This window comes from Scomber japonicus, chromosome 17 (genome assembly GCF_027409825.1).
Source record: "Scomber japonicus isolate fScoJap1 chromosome 17, fScoJap1.pri, whole genome shotgun sequence".
NCBI lineage: Eukaryota > Metazoa > Chordata > Actinopteri > Scombriformes > Scombridae > Scomber > Scomber japonicus.
Genome location: NC_070594.1, coordinates 17,532,404 through 17,550,023, shown reverse-complemented (window position 1 = coordinate 17,550,023; position 17,620 = coordinate 17,532,404). Strand labels below are relative to the sequence as shown.

Below are 17,620 nucleotides of genomic sequence, written 5' to 3'. Positions count from 1 at the left end.
CTCCATCTAACTAACTACAATGCAAAATCACAAAATATATCGCTTTCATAGCACCAAGCTAAAGCACCCCTGTGTCTTTTGTGAGATCAGATTTACCTGCAATTAAATCACAGCTAAACTGGTTATAATTCAAAATCACCCTTTACCAATGACCCATTGGAAATATTATACATTTACTTGTTCAATAGGAATCCCACTGCTTGTTTCAATGACATTCATAAACACGCATCTTATGCTTTCACACTCGTCCGGTTCTCCATTTCAGGGTCAGCGACCTTTCTCATATGTAAGTATAAGCTGGTCTAAAAAAGACATGTATGGTAATAGGATCTGTGAAGGATCACTGTATCTCTGCGCTCGCACTGCAACCTGTTTACATGCTAAGCTTTTCTTCTGTATTCAATCTATTGCCATAACCTCTCATTGCTTGAGCCAAGAGATTATAACACAATCATCTGCACAGTCACAGTTTAACTGCTAATTTTCATTCCTTGTCGGTGATACATTCATGTGCTGTCAAAGTTTTTTTTCTATTACAAAGCATTGATACAGAGAAAAACACAGGGGAAAAAATCTCTCTATGTTAAGAGACCTTACTGGTCATTCATCTACATTGATCTTGTTTGACAGTGGTGTGTAACTGGGAGAGATCTGGGTGGATTCACATGTTGGTCAAGGTGGTATCCAGGGTGGCTGTCCTGGTTCCTCTGCCTGACAACAACACAGCAATGCTGCGTGTCAATCCAGCTAGATGTCACCCAGTCCAGCTCATAACAAGAGCTGGTAGCACCCAATGTCACATGCTACTAATCTCAGTCAGCATCAAAGTGATATGTACATGATTATGTACAGGATATATACACAAAAAAGGTGCAAAGTAGCAGTTTTTACACATCAAACGTCATTTCTTGTTTCTGTCTGAATATCTTCTCTGTGCATTGTCAGGAGTGCAGCCAAACAGGTCTTTTTTTTGACCTGGTAGATTTTTGCTTTTTGTGAAAGAGATATCAGGAAGTCAAGAACTTATACTGTCAAGTCCAGAATCAAGAATCAAAATAGGAAAAATAACAAAATGCCTTGATTCTCTGACTTGAAGATACTTCTGATGTGATATCTCTCTCCATTTCTTTCTTGTACAATCTTTCCAAATACAGAAAGAGCAAACACACCACTGGCTGTACTCTGAAAGAGGAGGGACCTGGGAGATCTGTGTTACATCATGGGAATTGCCAAAATGTCAAGAGGAAAAGTAGCACTGATTAAGAGATGGAGGATTTTGGAGGAGATTTCTTGAGGCTCAACTCAGCTGTGTTTAGTCTTTAAAAATGACTAAAGATTAATTTAATATTTGAATACATATTTACTTATGATTTAACCTGTGAATCAAATTTTGAACGTCACCTCTGACTAAATTCTCCCATGATAAGGCACGGGATGGAGGGGTTAGGGGGTGGTTCAAGTGCAACATCAACCAAGTTCAGCAGAAACATCAAAAGCTGTGTTTCTGTTACAACGCATGTCAGTCACATTCAATATAGAAAATGATGGGGCAGGGGGGACTCCACTGTGCTTAAAAGTGGGGGTAGTTTTAAATATGGTGACTTCTTTTACTGCACAAGTGGAGACTTAAGGCAACAATCTTAACTCAAACACAACAAAATCATAATGAAATCCAGAACAAGGGTGAGATCAAACTTGAACCACACAGAGGGGATTAATCATAGGGATGCACAGAGACAAACAACAGAAACAAAGAACCTGGTAGCATCGCTTCTTTCAGTCTTGTTGGTCTTCAAATGCTGTTGTTCATTATACGTGTGTGTGAGCGTGTGTGTGCTCCATGCCCTCCATCCATCTTATCTAAAGAGGTGACTTGATGGCTTGTAGTGCAGTGTGAGTTGGCGGGAGCTGTAGCCAGACACGCCAACGCCCATGAGACCCATCAGGACGGCCACGCGCTGCATCACAGGGCCCTCCCGACTCTGCAGCACAGTCTGGGCTGCCTGAGTCTGAAAGAGAAAGCAGGGGTCACAACCCTTGTAGCCACGGCAACCACCACCACCAGGCACAATCATCACCATAATGATAACCACATTTTTTGGGTTTTTTGATTTTGAATTTTTTAGATAAAGTGAAGCAATAAGTGTACTGAGAAACTTCTCATATTTCTAATGCTAAATTTAAAAAATGGATTTTCTGATTGATATTTTAGAGACATGGTTTTCACACAAAACAAAACGTCACTGCACAAAAGGTTTTCCCCTTTGAGTTTTGTTTATGCAAATGGCCTGAACTATTATATGAACCAGTAAGTATTATCTAACATGAACACAGCTGAAATGAGATACAGATAATGAGGACTAATACTGCCCATTTAAAAAAGGTGCCTAAATGCAGGTTTCTGAAATACCCAGTAGGGTGATTTGAGAACATGGATCTAATGCTATTCCTCTGGAAATCCAATTAGAGGGCATTTACCTGACCCTGGGGAGCTAAGGCATCCCTAATTCAAATCCATTCAAAAACAGGCTGCTGTAATCCTCTATGCTAAATCCCGCTATGACACAAACACACAAACGAGCACTTTGTGGACGATGATGAGTCAATGGCATTGGTTTGCAAAGACATTTCAGAGTAGCTAAATGATATAATTCAAGACAAATTTTCTTTGGGTATGTATAAGAAGGTTTAACTGATACATTCAACACATTCAAAGGCATATGTCAAATCTACCCTCTAAGGTTCTGTTTTACTGTAATTCAATGCCAACTGTTCACTGAAGCAGGGTAAACAGGGGAAAATAGGGCCTGGACTGTAGATCTCAACATTTGTTTGTTATTAGAGGCTCTAATGGAATTTACTCTACTGTTGCACTACTGCAGATGTCTAAGGCTAATCATTAATCTATCTAAAGAAGAAAATCACCCTAAAGCATCTTACGCACCTGGAGGTATCTAATGTATCCAGGGGTCAGTCGAGGGATGCGAAAAAACATTGTTGTTCTCTCCAATGCTGCACAGCTGACACCACAGAAACCCCTCTGCAACCAACCCGCAGGACTTTCTGCTAGGCAACTTTATCGCTGTGAGTCCCTTTCTTGCCCTCTGTGTCTCTCTTGCCTCAGTCCTCTTCACCAGTGTGGCAGCAGCAGCAGTTCTCCCCTGTGGCCGGGGACACACACAGAAACTTGTTGTTCCCTCACTCAGATCATCCACACACCTTACACTGTGATGTTCTCTCTACAGGGAGTCCAGTCCCTATAGGTAGTATATAAAGCCTTGGCATCACTGTGTAAGCTGGTCACATGATGTTAGCATACATGCCTGTGTTTGTGTGTATGTGCCATTTGTGTCAGCCGAGGATTAGCAGAGCCATTGGAGTTGTGCTGGATTAATATACCTGTGAGAGATGTTCTAAATCCATTGACCACCAATTGTGTGGGAAATAAACACATAACCCCATCAAAGGATGACAAAACAAGAGCATGATGACGTCTGCTGAGGTCAATGAGAGGCAGGCCAACAATTAGGTACAATTAAAAAGGCAAATCGCATTACAACAATGGCACAAAGGATTCAGACAAAGGCGTCTACAGGCATAAGAAAAGCAAAAACATACATTCTCATATCTCAGTTATGAGTCATCCATTCGTTTTATGTACTTTTACCTGTTCAGGTTCATGTGTGCTGAAGTCTCTATTTGCATGGATTGGTCAAAAGGCAAGACAGAAAAGTCCCTCTGACATGGTTGGACACAGAAACACACACATATTCTCACCTATGGGCATCCAACTAATTTGATCTTCTGTTTGTATTTTTTGGTATTCTGCATTTGCAGGTATTGTTTTTATGCTGATTTCAAAACCATTGTCAAATTTACTTGAAAGTGTGAAGCACAGAAACATGGTACACTCTGAGTAAAATATGTGCTAAGGAAGGCCTCTCCATCATCCTATTGAAAAGAAAATATTGCCCTCTAATGTAACTGCAAAGAGGCTGAACAACAACTGGAAATTTGTCCAAGAATTGTGCGATTAATAAAGTTGTTTGTTTTTTCAATAGTATTGTAGGCTATTGTAAGAATTGTTGTCAGGAAGAGGAGCTCGGTTGCTTTGTTGGGTTATTTCTTTGGTGTCATGACACATGCAACTGACACTGTTTCTTCTAAGAAGGATTTCCCCGACTTATCAATGAAGGCATGCCATGCACCGAAAGGTTTGATTTAAGCCACATCAGGAAAAGATGAACATTTCTGGGAAACCTAATAAACCTTCACTAGCTGTTTTTGAAAATACACCATGGAGATTATTTAGCCTTACAACAAAGCATAGATTAATGTTTTCACAAAACATTGTACCAATCACCATCAGAAATAGACCAATAATAGGAGGAACATTGACGCACAACTCAGGATCCCTTAACTGACATGCCATGAGTGGATTAGCCCAATCTTACAGACATGCAAGACTAATTAAAAGAAAATCCAATCACTTAATTCCACAAAAAAACAACGTAAACTCAACAAAAAACAAATTAAAGTTTTATGACAAAATTAGTCCAAGCTAATGAAAATGCAAGCCCTTTTTCCATTAATAACAAAGACTGTAAGCTGACTTGGTTTACAATATTGTTACCATATTAACTTTAAGGTACTTATCAAGGTATGTTTAACTGTTTTCACCCATGTTAAAGCTATACTCTCCTGGAGAAGCAATTGTCTGTGGTTCCAAACTGAAAAAGCAGTCCTGCAGGGAAAATCCAATGTTGTCATGTTGTATTATAAGATTTATATATATACTGTAAATATACATCCCTGGTTATTACTTTTTAAAATAAATTCCTAATTCTTTGAATCTCTGCAGTCACGTATATACAACATATTATCTAGATTCTAGATGAATGATGAGTGATACTGTTACTGTTCTTTCATACATTTTTATGTTAACATTTCGAGAACATTATGATTCAAGTTATAGTTCCGAAATTATGCAAGCATGGATTTTATTTTATGTTTTGTTTTTTTGGTATGTAGGCTACAGTATAGGGACAAGAATATAGCATGCACATATGTCACATACCACAACATTTATAACCTAAGATAGTTAGCAATGTCCGCCCCTATATGCTATTATAATACATAACATTGATGAAAATGAATAGAATAAATGAATGAAATAAAAAATTGAAACAAACAAAAACACACAGGCACTTTTGTAGACAGTCGTTACGTCACGCGCATCATTAATGCGTGCCGCCAAGCAGATAAGGACCCCTGGAAACTGGAAAATACAACGCGGGCTAATGTAAACTTCAAAAAACTGCGTATTTACCTCCAAAGTTTCCATGAAATCAAAACTATAACTGGGAAATATTGAAGCTCACATGGATTTAACGTCCTGTCGATGCTGTCTCACCACAGAAGAGTGAATTTTTCCTTCTGAGCTGGTAAAATAAACTAGCTGGCTAAGCTAACAGCTAAAGCTAGCTGCGCAGTTTCGTTTCACAGAAAACACTTGACACAGAGTTGTTTACCTTAGCCGAGTTATCCTGCAGAAATACATCTTTGGAGAGTGGCATGGACAGACTTTACCTCATTTTAATGTCTGACAGCAGCTAACTACAACATAACCAAGAGGTAAAGGGTCATATTAACACTAAGTTTTCGAGATTGTAACATTATTAATCGTTAAGTTGTGATAACGAGGCTTCGAAAGTGAAGTCATACATTGAGTCGCTCCAGTCTGCACGTCTAATGAACATAATGTTCAAATATGACAGGAAAAAACTGAGGTTAAATGTCCAATATAACCAAGTGGTAATACGTTTTCCTTCAACAGAAATCACTATTGTCACCTAACACACCTAAGCATACATATTCTGTTAGTGTTTTTCTTCCTGTGAATCCTTTATGAAACAGAAAATAATAAAGTGTTTTGGCATTATTTCTTTACTTTGAGAACATATTTGAGTCCAGAGGTCAGTTATATTTATGGCACTGTTGTGATGACCTTCCTGTCTTCATACACATGCCGTGTACACTTTGAGCATGCTTTCTACTTTTACCTATATGTGTGTTGGTAACTATATGCTGGGCCACACTTGAAGCTCAAAACATTTGTTCATAATCAACAGTTTTTAAAAGATAATGAATCGTTAAAAATGTAAAATGTCAAGCACACAGGCTGCAGGGATTTCTTAAAATCGCTTACTTGTCCTGTTGTATAGTTAAAGAAGAACAACAAAGTATACATTTCATAATGACATTTTAAAGAATATGCAGATCTTCACCTTTATAAGCCTGCAGCAAATGTTTTGGTATTTTTACTGTACAATGTAAGTGTGATTCTGTGTGTGCACAGAGTTTCTAGTTGAGACTGTAAAACTGAATTTTTCCATATCAACATCAGTTAATTGACTAATTATTTAAGCTTCAGTACTGTATGCTACCATGCTTTTGGCTACATCTGCATTACTGTCATACATCTTGTGTGGAATTCTCTACATTTGTTGACTCTGTTGCTCTGTTCAATATCACATTTAAAATGACCATAATACAATCGTTGTTCATTTTATCTGAGCTGTTGCACCTGATCCCTCTGAGTACCTTATTCTTACTATTCTCTCTGCTCTGTTCCAGCCATAATGAAGAGAAGAAACGACGCATCGTCGGCCTCACTGCTGGGGTCAAAGAAGCGCCGTGATGACAGCAGTTCAGATGATGAGTCGAGATTATCCAGACAAGGTAGATCATATTTTTATTAAATTTATTTTCCCATTGTTCCCATTCCCAAGTCTTGCAAGATTTTAGGTTAACTCTTATTGCGCCATAATGTATGTCCTGAGCTTGAGATGGATGCATGGATGGATGTACTTCATTGATCCCTAAATGGGAATGTCTTTTGTAATAGTTGCAGGTTATCCAGACTTTGCGTGGGACAGTAAATACTCAGTAAATATACATATTAACACAAGAAGAGAAACATATATCTATAGAAAAATAAACACAAGAAATATAGAACAGGAGCACAATGTAAAGAATATACTAGAATACACTATAAATATAGTAAAACATGCTATATACATGAGATAAGTGTGCAAAATGTGTAAATATGTGCAAATTCACCATGAGTAAATTTATGGAAGGAGCAAAACAGAGTGGAGTTTGGTTGAGACAGAAACTATAAGGCTAAGAGTTCTGACAGTACTCTGTTAGACAGAGGTGAGGTGGTGTAGTCAGTTATTGCTTTGGGCAGGAAACATTTTCTGCATTGGTTCATGTGACGGCAAATCTGAACCTGTCTGGTAGAGAAAGTGCTGCACTGTCTGTCCTGTAGGTGGTGGAGTGGGTGGTCAGGATTATACATAATGGATAACAGCTTGTTCAGTGTCCTCCTCTACACCACAACTTCAAAAGTGTCTGGTTTGCGGCCAATTATGGAGTCACAACAGACTGGTAGATTTCCAACACCTTGCTGCACACAAGGTGTGCTTGACATTTTACATTTTCAACGATGGATCTCAGCTTCCTCAGGAAAGAAAGTCTGCTGATGCCCCTCTTATAAACAGCCGTAGTGACTGTCTTCCAGTTCAGTCTGTTGTCGATGTGGATGGCCAGGTACTTGTAGTCTTTCACCATCTGATTGTTAATGTGTCTGTTGGTTTTTTCCTGTCCAGACTCGAGCCAGAATGACTCCCTCAGTGACCAGGAAGATCACAGACCGGGCTTCTCCATGCCCTCCATATCCTTTGATTCTCAAGACACAGACGCCGCCTCAGACAACTCCAAGTTCTCTATGTACAACAGTGTGTCACAGAAGCTCATGGTAATGTATTAACACAAAGTCTTTAACAATTGACTCAGTTTTTACTGCAGACACTTTTATCTTAGACAAGTATATATTTAAAAGTGTTCAGATGAAATAAAAAAGTCACTTTCCTTTATCTAACTCCTCCGTTCTGTTACCTCTTATCTTTTAGGCCAAAATGGGCTTCCGTGAGGGCGAGGGTCTGGGGAAGTTTGGCCAGGGACGTAAGGAAATAGTGGAGGCTTCAACACAGAGAGGGAGAAGGGGTCTGGGCCTCACACTGCAGGGCTTCCAGGGGGAGCTCAATGTCGACTGGCGAGATGAACCAGAGGTATGCAGCATAAAATAATGACCTTTTTATTGTTTTCAGTGGTATTTTAAATGATGTGTCTGTCAATTATTTGAATTATGTGCCAATAATTTAAATGTAAATTATGTTGACATGACTCCTGAGTACCATGCTCTGCTGCATATACCACGATTTGAATTTGTCATCTCTACTGTCCTCTCCCTTTGTCTGCCTCTCTTCCATTTCATTCCGTCCGTCCAGCCAAGTGCCACAGAGAAAGTCGAGTGGTTCCCTGAATGCACCACAGAGATGCCAGATGCAGATGAGCTGAGGGACTGGATGACACTGGGATCAGTAAATACACTGAAAATTCATAGATAAATCCAGTGATTATTGTTCACCTCTGCACATCATATAAATGGTAAATACTCATTTTGGACTTGTTGCAGAGAAAACTTAAGATTGAGGACGAGACCGAGTTTTGCACTGAAGACCTCCTGCACACTCTTCTAAGGTGCAAGGTGAGTTATAAAATAAACATCTACTGTTCACTTCTGTCATATTTGAAACTTTAAAGACTGTGTAAAGCAGGGGTCTCCAAACTATTCCACAAAGGGCCACGTGGCTGCAGGTTTTAGTTCCAACCAATTAAGAGCACACCTTTTGACCAATCAGCTGTCTGAAGACTGAGATCAGCTGATTAAATGAATCAAGTCTGCTGTGCTCCTGCTTGGTTGGAATGAAAACCTGCAGCCACATGGCCCTTTGTGGAATAGTTTGGAGACCCCTGGTGTAAAGTGACATTTTCTTGTAAAAACATCAAATAGGTCATAAATGTATTTCTAAAAAAGGTGTAAAAAGCATTTCAAACATTTAGATTTGAATTATGGAGCTAGGCTTCACAAACTGTGTTTCAAGATTTCTGTGTTCAGGATTTAGTGGGCGGGTCTGAAAATCACTGCTGCGTTATGTAACGTGACGGTGATTGGCATAAACCCAGTTTGATTGATAGGTGACACTTGGTAGGGGGCGGGGTTTCAGCGAACTCAGCGGGCACTCCCACAGCGTTTGGGAGCAGAGAAAGAGGCTGATTTTTACACAACTTTGAAGCCTAATTTCATATATTTGGCGATTTTTTTAATCATTCAAATTTGGCAGGGTGGTTAACAACACACTTTTCCATGGTATGTCTAACTCAGAACACATATTTATTCTTACTTTACACAGACTTTAAGGGAATTTAAAATGTAAAACAGACTACATATTAAAATACCTCAGTGGTTTACATTGACAATAGGTTTGAATTGTATTTATTTTAATTTCTATGATGGCAACAGAGAGCATGTAGTTTGAGCTCCTCAAAAGCCTTCATTGTTTAGTATACCTTTTCGATAAAATTCAGGAAAGATGGGTTAATGTTACATATTTGTGGACTTTCAAAAGGTTTGTCCCCTTAAAAAATGTCTTTAAAGTTTATATACATATACATATCTCATACAGAAGTAATCCCTCTCAGTCATCAGTTAGACCCACTAGGAGTGTGTGATGGTGTATATATCTACAGAGACTCTGCACTCTGCCTGTATATTCTTATTATTTTGTTTTTTTCATGATGCTTCTCAGTGTCAACCTTTGTGCAGTGTGTGTGTGTGTGTGTGTGTGTGTGTGTGTAGTCCGATGATCAAACAATCAGAAATTAACATTTTATTTCTCTCTCTTTGACATATACTGCATGGTATACCTTTATGTGGTACTGTACATTACCTTTGTTGAAAGACTGTTGGCATTTTAAAAACACTTTCTGCAATCTTGTAGTGAGTGGTAGAAATGAAGCATTTCACTGTGTTGGCAAAACTCAGTTTAATACCTTCTACACTGAATAGACTCAAATTATGTGACTTTAATATTGCTGAGTTGTGTGAACACTCTGTCCATGGTCAGACAATATTTGATAACCTGGAGGGCGAGGAGATGAGGAGAGCGCGGACACGTTCCAACCCATACGAGACAATCAGAGGAGGTATCTTCCTCAACAGGTCAGTCTTTACACAAATACCAATGTATTGTTATGGATTTTCATTTTCATTTGATCTAGACACATAGAGAAAAAAGTTGTCTTGTTGTTGGATGTCATTTGTACATGACAATAATTTTGTGAAAGTAAAGTGACATTACAATACTGTTAATTGATATGAATAAACATCATAGTGAGTTTTCTTCTTTAGTATGTAGTTAGTCTGTAACATGCTAATGCTTCCAAGACAATTATAACTTGTATTATGTGTTATTGTATTTAGAGCAGCTATGAAAATGTCCAACATCGACCACTGTTTCGACAATATGTTCACCAACCCAAGGGACTCACAAGGGGTGAGTTGGTCAAAGCTGTTTTGAACTTCTGTTAGACCAGGATATGCAGGCCCATAAAAACAGATGGTGATGTCTCCTCTGTCTCTCATTATGTAGAAATCTCTGACAAAGGACCGCGAGGGCGAGCTTCTGTACTTCGGTGACGTGTGTGCAGGGCCTGGAGGCTTTTCTGAGTTCATACTGTGGAAAAGACGCTGGCATGCCAAGGGGTTTGGCATGACGCTGAAAGGACCTTGTGACTTCAAACTGGAAGATTTCTTTGCAGCGCCGAGTGAGCTGTTTGAGCCATACTACGGTATGTCATTAAAACCTCCACATCTTACTCAGTGGAGAAAAAAAGTTTCACATGATTATTAAATTATTCAGAGAAACCTTAACCTCTGTGTGTCCCAGGTGAGGGAGGAGTGGATGGGGACGGTGACATCACTAGGCCAGAAAATGTGACTGCTTTCCGAAACTTCATTCTGGAGAGTACAGAGAGAAGAGGGCTACATTCACTCATGGCAGATGGGGTGAGACTATTATCCACACACATTTTTAATTGTCAATCAATCAATCAATCTTTATTTGTGTTGCGCCAAATCACAACAGAGTTATCTCAAGGCACTTTACACATAGAGCAGGTTCTAAACCGAACTCTTCAGGTTTTAACTTTAAAGAGACCCAACATTCCCACATGAGCAGCACTTGGCAACAGTGGCAAGAAAAAACTCCCTTTTAACAGGAAGAAACTTCAGGCAGAACCAGACTCAGAGTGGACAGCCATCTGCCTCGACCGGTTGGGGTTGAGAGGAGAGAAAGGAAGGATAGAGGAGCACAATGAAAATCAACAATGAAGCTAGAAGGTCCAGGCCCAGATTACCTGTGAGAAGAGAAAGCACAGACATCTCTGGGGAAGACGTTTAGGTTATTGAATGCAATTAATAGTACATGAATGTTAATGGATATGGATGGATGGATAGAGAGAGAGAGGGAGGAGGAGAGAGGAGCTCAGTGCATCATGGGAGTCCCCCGGCAGTCTAAGCCTATAGCAGCATAAACTAAGGGCTCTAGGAGCCCTAACTATAAGCTTTATCAAAAAGGAAAATTTTAAGCCTACTCTTAAATAGTAGGGAGGGTGTCTGCCCCCCGGACCAAATCTGGAAGATGGTTCCACAGGAGAGGAGCCTGATAGCTGAAGGCTCTGCCTCCCGTTCTACAATTCTACAATTCTTCAATTGTGGAGTTTGTAATCACTGCACTTCCTCAAAGCATGCAGAAATCCTAAATTTCCATATCAAACAGAAAATGAGATGACAGGTTAAACTGATTTTTACCTTTCTGTGAGACTTTTGGTTTGATAACTGTTTCTGTGACTGTCAGGGTTTCTCTGTGGAAGGACAAGAGAACATTCAGGAGATCCTGAGCAAACAGCTGCTGCTCTGTCAGTTCCTCACTGCCGTCTCTACACTCAGGACAGGTATGTGTGTGCCTGAAGTATAAAACTGATGAAAATATTCAGTATTTTCATCAGTTTGTATGGGTTTGTACTGTATATTTAGGCCTAGGCTAAATCTTAGTGTCTCTTTGACTTCTCCAGGTGGCCATTTCGTCTGTAAGACCTTTGACCTCTTCACCCCCTTCAGTGTGGGTTTGGTCTACCTGCTCTACCTCTGCTTCGAGAGGATCTCGATCTTCAAACCTGTCACCAGCAGGCCTGCCAACTCTGAGAGGTGGGGCTACATCTGTGCAACAAAATCAGTGTGGATTTGTTATTTATTTAAAGCTACCCATACCTTTGTTACATTTTTGCACATTTTTGTGTTTAGTTTAAAATGCTATTAATAAGGTAATGGCACTCTAAAATGTTAGAGAGATCCACCAGGCATAGAAACTCATCATTATTCCATTCCACTCATAATATTCTGTGAAAAACTCTGACCAATCATATCATTCGGTCTGAATGATGTGATTGGCCGAGTGACCTGCCTGTTTTCCTCTTCTGCATTACGTAATCGCGCGCGCACCCCCATCCAGAAGAGAGTGTGTTGTGGATCCAAGGCATTATAATACATCCATGATCCATGGAGATAGCCGTAAACAAACAGTAAAGACTGACAATGACCGACAAAAGCGGGCCATGGCTTCCACCTCCAGCCGCTCCCACGGGGAAAAAGAAAACTATATCAGAAAACTATTGTAGTGCGCATTAGCGGAGGCAAAGGGGACCGGGGGGCGGGGGTTTAAAGTTTGATTCACCAGAATATCATAGCTAGAAGTCATATAATGTAGCACAAGGAATCATCACCCTTCTTTAACATTAACAGCTTTTTGTGGCTGATCAGGGGTTGTGAAGTAATTCTTGAGAGCTCTCCCAAATACATTTTCGAGCATGAATATTTGCCAAATATTAAGCCAATTAAAAACAAAGAAAGGCTTACAAAAGAGATCATAGGTCATGGACGCACCCATGCCTGTAATTCGTTTCATGTTTATATCTTTGTGCTGACTGTAAAACAAAGTGGCAGCAACATACAGTAATGGAAAACTTAGCCACATCACTGCATGATGTGACATGGAGGCACATTTGATTCTGGTTTTCCTACACATTATTGGATCCCATGTTGAACATTACCTCAGAGTCTTTTGCCATCCAAAAGAACATCAGAAAACTGAATTTATGACGTGATATTTGAGTAGTTGATTCTGCCGCATCTCAGTCAGATGAAACTTGACAATCTCGTCTGTTAGCAATCCAACTTATGATTTTAGAATAAGAGAAGTGAATTGTTATATAAGCATTCTTGCATACGTGAAGCTGTAAATGTCTTTTCTCACAGGTACGTAGTGTGCCGTGGTTTAAAGCCTGGTTCAGACGCTGTCAGGGAATACATGTTCAGAATCAACCTGAAACTCAACCAGCTGAAGAACACAGACAGAGACATTACAGAGGTGGTCCCAATGAGCATCATCAAGGATGACACTGACTTCTACCAGTATATGGTCAACTCAAATGAGAGGTAGAGACACACTAAAAAAAAGAAGCATTATCACATTTTAAACCAGTGACTGACAGTGATTACGTTATCTTTCACTGCAGCCTCTGTGCGGTCCAGATCAAGGCTTTGGCTAAGATCCATGCTTTCGTTGTTGATCCGTGAGTAACCTGCCTTATTAAACACTATTTCACTGGTGAGTAGGGATTGTGTTTATGTATAACATGTTACTGACTGTGTGACTCTGTTGGTGTCTTTAGGACTCTTTCAGAGCCGCGGCAAGCCAGCATAAGAAAGGAGTGTCTCAAGCTCTGGGGGGTGAGTGTGAGATGTCTAAATAGAACTAGAACGAATACAATTAAAGAATTGAAAAAAATAATAAAAATTGTTTTTGTATTTCCACCGATTTAATACATTATATGTCTTTTTCCAGGTCCCAGACAAGGCCAGAGTTGCTCCTGGTTCTTCAGACCCAAAGTCAAAATTCTACGAACTGGTTAAGGTCAGTTTATAAATATAGGAGTAAGAAACCCATATAGTTTTTTCCCCCACTTGGTAATTATGTAAGTAAAATAAAAATGTTAAGCACTGTTATACATTTGTGTGTTCAGGTTTAAATAATATCTCTTATGTCTATGTATCTATAGGAATAATGTTCCTATATCTCATTTCAGTAAGTGATAAATAAAAAATGCACTTTTGTCGTGAGTGTTAAGGTGGGCTGTCCAAATAAATTGTAGTAATAAAAGAAGCTGTTATTAGCAGGCTGGTTTAAAATGTTAAATTTGTCTGTCTGTCTGTTTCTACTTACATGTGTTGCACCTCAGAATTCAGATGTGGACTCGTTCCAGTGTAAACTCACACCTCTGAATTCCACTACACTTGATAAGTTGCGACACGTCCTGGACCATCGGTGCATTGTGGGAGGTGGAGAGCAGATCTTCCTTCTCGCGCTGGGGGTAAGTCTAAAGAAAATGTAGATCTTGAACTTGTCTTTTGTCTTACTGCACTACTTCCATATTCAACTTTTTTTTTGCATGCACAAGCAGTTTGTCTTTTTCATGGTTTTCCTGATATTCTGGCTATGTGTCTCTTCTGGAAAAGATTAAAATACCTGATAGAGAGGCTAACCTGACTGTCAGAGAGGCTGTTTCTGTGCGTGATAACCTGCATTTGACATTGATTTCATTGTCTTATCTGTTTTCCCTGTTATCCACTGACTCATATAGAAGTCCCAGATATACACATGGGATGGAAAGATGCCTTTGCGCTGGAGGAAACTGGAGAATTTCAAGCTAGAGCTGCCAAGAGATACACTTCTAAGCGTGGAGATCGTCCAAGAGCTGAAGGGCGAGGTGAGAGGAGGGATTGGGGAGTTTGAAGATCTAAAACAGACGGAATATGGGTGCCAGTATTTCAAACTATTTATCATTGCCTCAGTTTCTGTTCTTGCTTCAACAATCATCTCATTATTTGTCACAAATTGTGATAATCAAGAACTTGGCCATCCTTATTCTTTCCTTCAAAACATGATTGTAAAAATTAGAGCTAACAGTAACCTGGATTTTGTTACAATGTACCTGAACAGACATCTAATTTGCTGCTTATATACATGTTTGGTCCACAGGGCAAAGCTCAGCGTAGAATCAATGCTGTTCATGTTATGGATGTGTTAATACTGAATGGCACTGATGTAAGAGATCAGCACTTCAACCAAAGGTACAACAATGTTGCCTCTAACCCTGCACTAAACATTTCCATCATCATACTCATACTAATATCACACATCATATGTCACATATCAGTCCAGACAGTAGTTTAGTGTATTTAAGTAAATGAGGCCTATTGTCTGTCCAGGATCCAGATGGCTGAGAAGTTTGTGAAAGCTGTGGCCAAACCCAGCAGACCTGACATGAACCCCATCAGGTATTCATTTGATTTCATTTTAACAAGTCAAAATCCACTTTGTCATTCATGAGAAGGGAGTAAAACCAAGTGACACCTTTTCTGATTATGTAAATCATACATGTTTACAAAGTCAATATGACATCAGAATCCAACTTTTCTGACACTCCTCTAGGTGCTGAAAAACACTGGTATAGCATTTGTGATTTAAAAAACAAAAGTTATAGAAATCCAGGCAGACGTGTGAAGGAACTCTTGTTAGAAATGCTCCTAATAACTTTCTTTTCCTAAACAGAGTGAAGGAGGTTTACAGGTTGGAGGAAATGGAGAAAATCTTTGTCAGGTATGACAAGATAACAAGTAGTCAACATGAAGGGATTTTCTAAGTGATAAAGATTTTCTACCATTGATGTTTTTTCGTCTTTTGCTCATTCAGACTAGAGATGAAGGTAACAAAGAGTTCAGGAGGTGTCCCACGTCTGTCCTACACCGGCAGAGATGACCGACACTTCCTTCCGACAGGCCTCTACATCGTTAAGACTGTCAATGGTGTGTATGTGTGTGTGTTTGTGTGTGTGCTGCAAATTAGTGTCAGACAATGGCAAATTAATCTTGCTTTGCTGTTCCAAGTTAAATCGATTTAAATGCATCTCTTAGAGCCGTGGACAATGGCGTACAGTAAAAACTCCAAGATGAAGTTCTTCTATAATAAGACAACCAAGGAATCAACTTATGATATGCCACCCAACTCTGCTTCCCCCTTCCAGTATGTATCATCCTCTTCCTGTGTATTTCTTGAATTTGACATTTTGTATTTGAAATTGTCAGCTCTATCGTGGGGAATTTGGTGTTTTTTATATTAGAAAATGGTGGTAACCTTGTTCTTATGAATGAGTAGTATCCTCTCTTTGTCTTTGCCCTCAGTGTCTGCCACTCAGAGCGTCTATTTTGGGCCTGGGTGGAAGGAGTCATCGTTCATGATTCTCAGACACGGATGGACCCGGAGAAACTGTCCAAAGATGATGTGCTGTCCTTCATCCACCAGAATTACCAGCCATGAAAGGCTTGAAGCTCTGCTGGCTACTACCTGTACACAGAATGCACTAATTTATGGAGGAGACTTAGCCTTAGAAATTGTTACAGTGCAGTTCATTATTTGATATTTCAGGGATTATTAAAAAGACTTAACAGCTTATTATGAATTTTTAATCCCTGCTTTTATTGTCCAGTTAATATCAATTAATAAACTGCTTCATAACCATTTTTAAGGCCCTCCACAAACCCTCCATGATATGTTTCTGAAGAGAAAAGATAACCAGGTTGTAACTGGAGTTCTCTGCTGTTTCTAGCGGTGATATCTGGTTTCCTTGTAAACAAAAGACATTTGACAAACCACTTTGTCTCTGCCTTTTCCACTGCCCTTGACTCCATGAATTGTAATGAAAACAAATAAGTCCCCTCACAGGATAATATAGAGACAAAAGCTGCAGCCATTGTCTCTACATTAAAATGCATGTCCCTGTAGATGAAATTTTACTGTTTCCATACATGCTATGCTTGTGTGTGAGTGTGTGTCTTTATATAAATGTCACATTAGCGATGACAAGAGAGAAGCATCTGCAAATTGAATAAAGCTAGATTGAGCTACAAATGCTAAACTAAGCATCTATATCTGAAAACAGTTCTGTTCACCTCACTCTACACCTGCTTTAAGCACGACTGCTCTTCCTGTCATTGCCGTAGTAACGAGGATCTGTTTACCCAGTCTCTTACAACTACAAGCTCCTTGTTGCCGCTCCTGCAAATCTTTAGCTTGACCCCCAAAACAACACCACGTACACATTAATCATGAAAACTGAGAGATAATTTCAACATTCATATCAGTTACAGATGTAGCAGCTTTTTCTGTGTTCATGTGTGATCTGTCATTGAGTTTGTGTGTCAAGATTTTTGAAGGTGTCCTGTTTGGTTTTAGGGTGTTTCTACCCCCCCATCTCTTTGTATTGTGCCTCATATCGCCTGGACTGTGTGTTTCTTAAATACTGCAAATTAGTTATTTTTTTCTTGTAAAGTTGGCTATCAATCTCTGATGTAAATACTATGTAGTAAATAAATGGGAAATGTGCTTCCCAACAATTACTCTCGACTGCCCGGTGAAATTTAATTGATGTTGATGATGAGGATACACTAAAAATAATAAGGAAAATAATATGTCAACACCTTTCATCAATACCACTTGTGACTGGTGCAAACAGGTGTCAGCTACCTTAATACACA

General features: G+C 39.4%; 1 protein-coding gene across 2 annotated transcripts; it reads left to right on the top strand.

The window, feature by feature from the left end:
* The first annotated feature begins 5,278 nt into the window (after window positions 1–5,278).
* cmtr1 (cap methyltransferase 1) lies at window positions 5,279–17,482 on the top strand. Of its 2 annotated transcripts, none has more exons than XM_053337215.1 (24): window positions 5,279–5,444; window positions 6,637–6,741; window positions 7,674–7,822; window positions 7,977–8,135; window positions 8,355–8,447; window positions 8,543–8,614; window positions 10,035–10,129; window positions 10,391–10,463; window positions 10,560–10,758; window positions 10,857–10,975; window positions 11,826–11,922; window positions 12,043–12,175; window positions 13,283–13,462; window positions 13,543–13,599; window positions 13,699–13,756; window positions 13,872–13,940; window positions 14,266–14,397; window positions 14,668–14,793; window positions 15,066–15,157; window positions 15,296–15,364; window positions 15,639–15,686; window positions 15,780–15,892; window positions 16,001–16,109; window positions 16,268–17,482. In XM_053337215.1, the coding sequence occupies exons 2-24, from the start codon at window positions 6,642–6,644 to the stop codon at window positions 16,401–16,403; spliced, it is 2,478 nt and encodes an 825-aa protein (XP_053193190.1). In that variant the 5' UTR covers window positions 5,279–5,444; window positions 6,637–6,641; the 3' UTR covers window positions 16,404–17,482. The 2 variants fall into 2 exon arrangements, with proteins under 2 accessions (XP_053193190.1, XP_053193189.1); XM_053337214.1 differs by having other exon boundaries at window positions 5,279–5,634.
* The last annotated feature ends 138 nt before the right edge of the window (window positions 17,483–17,620 follow it).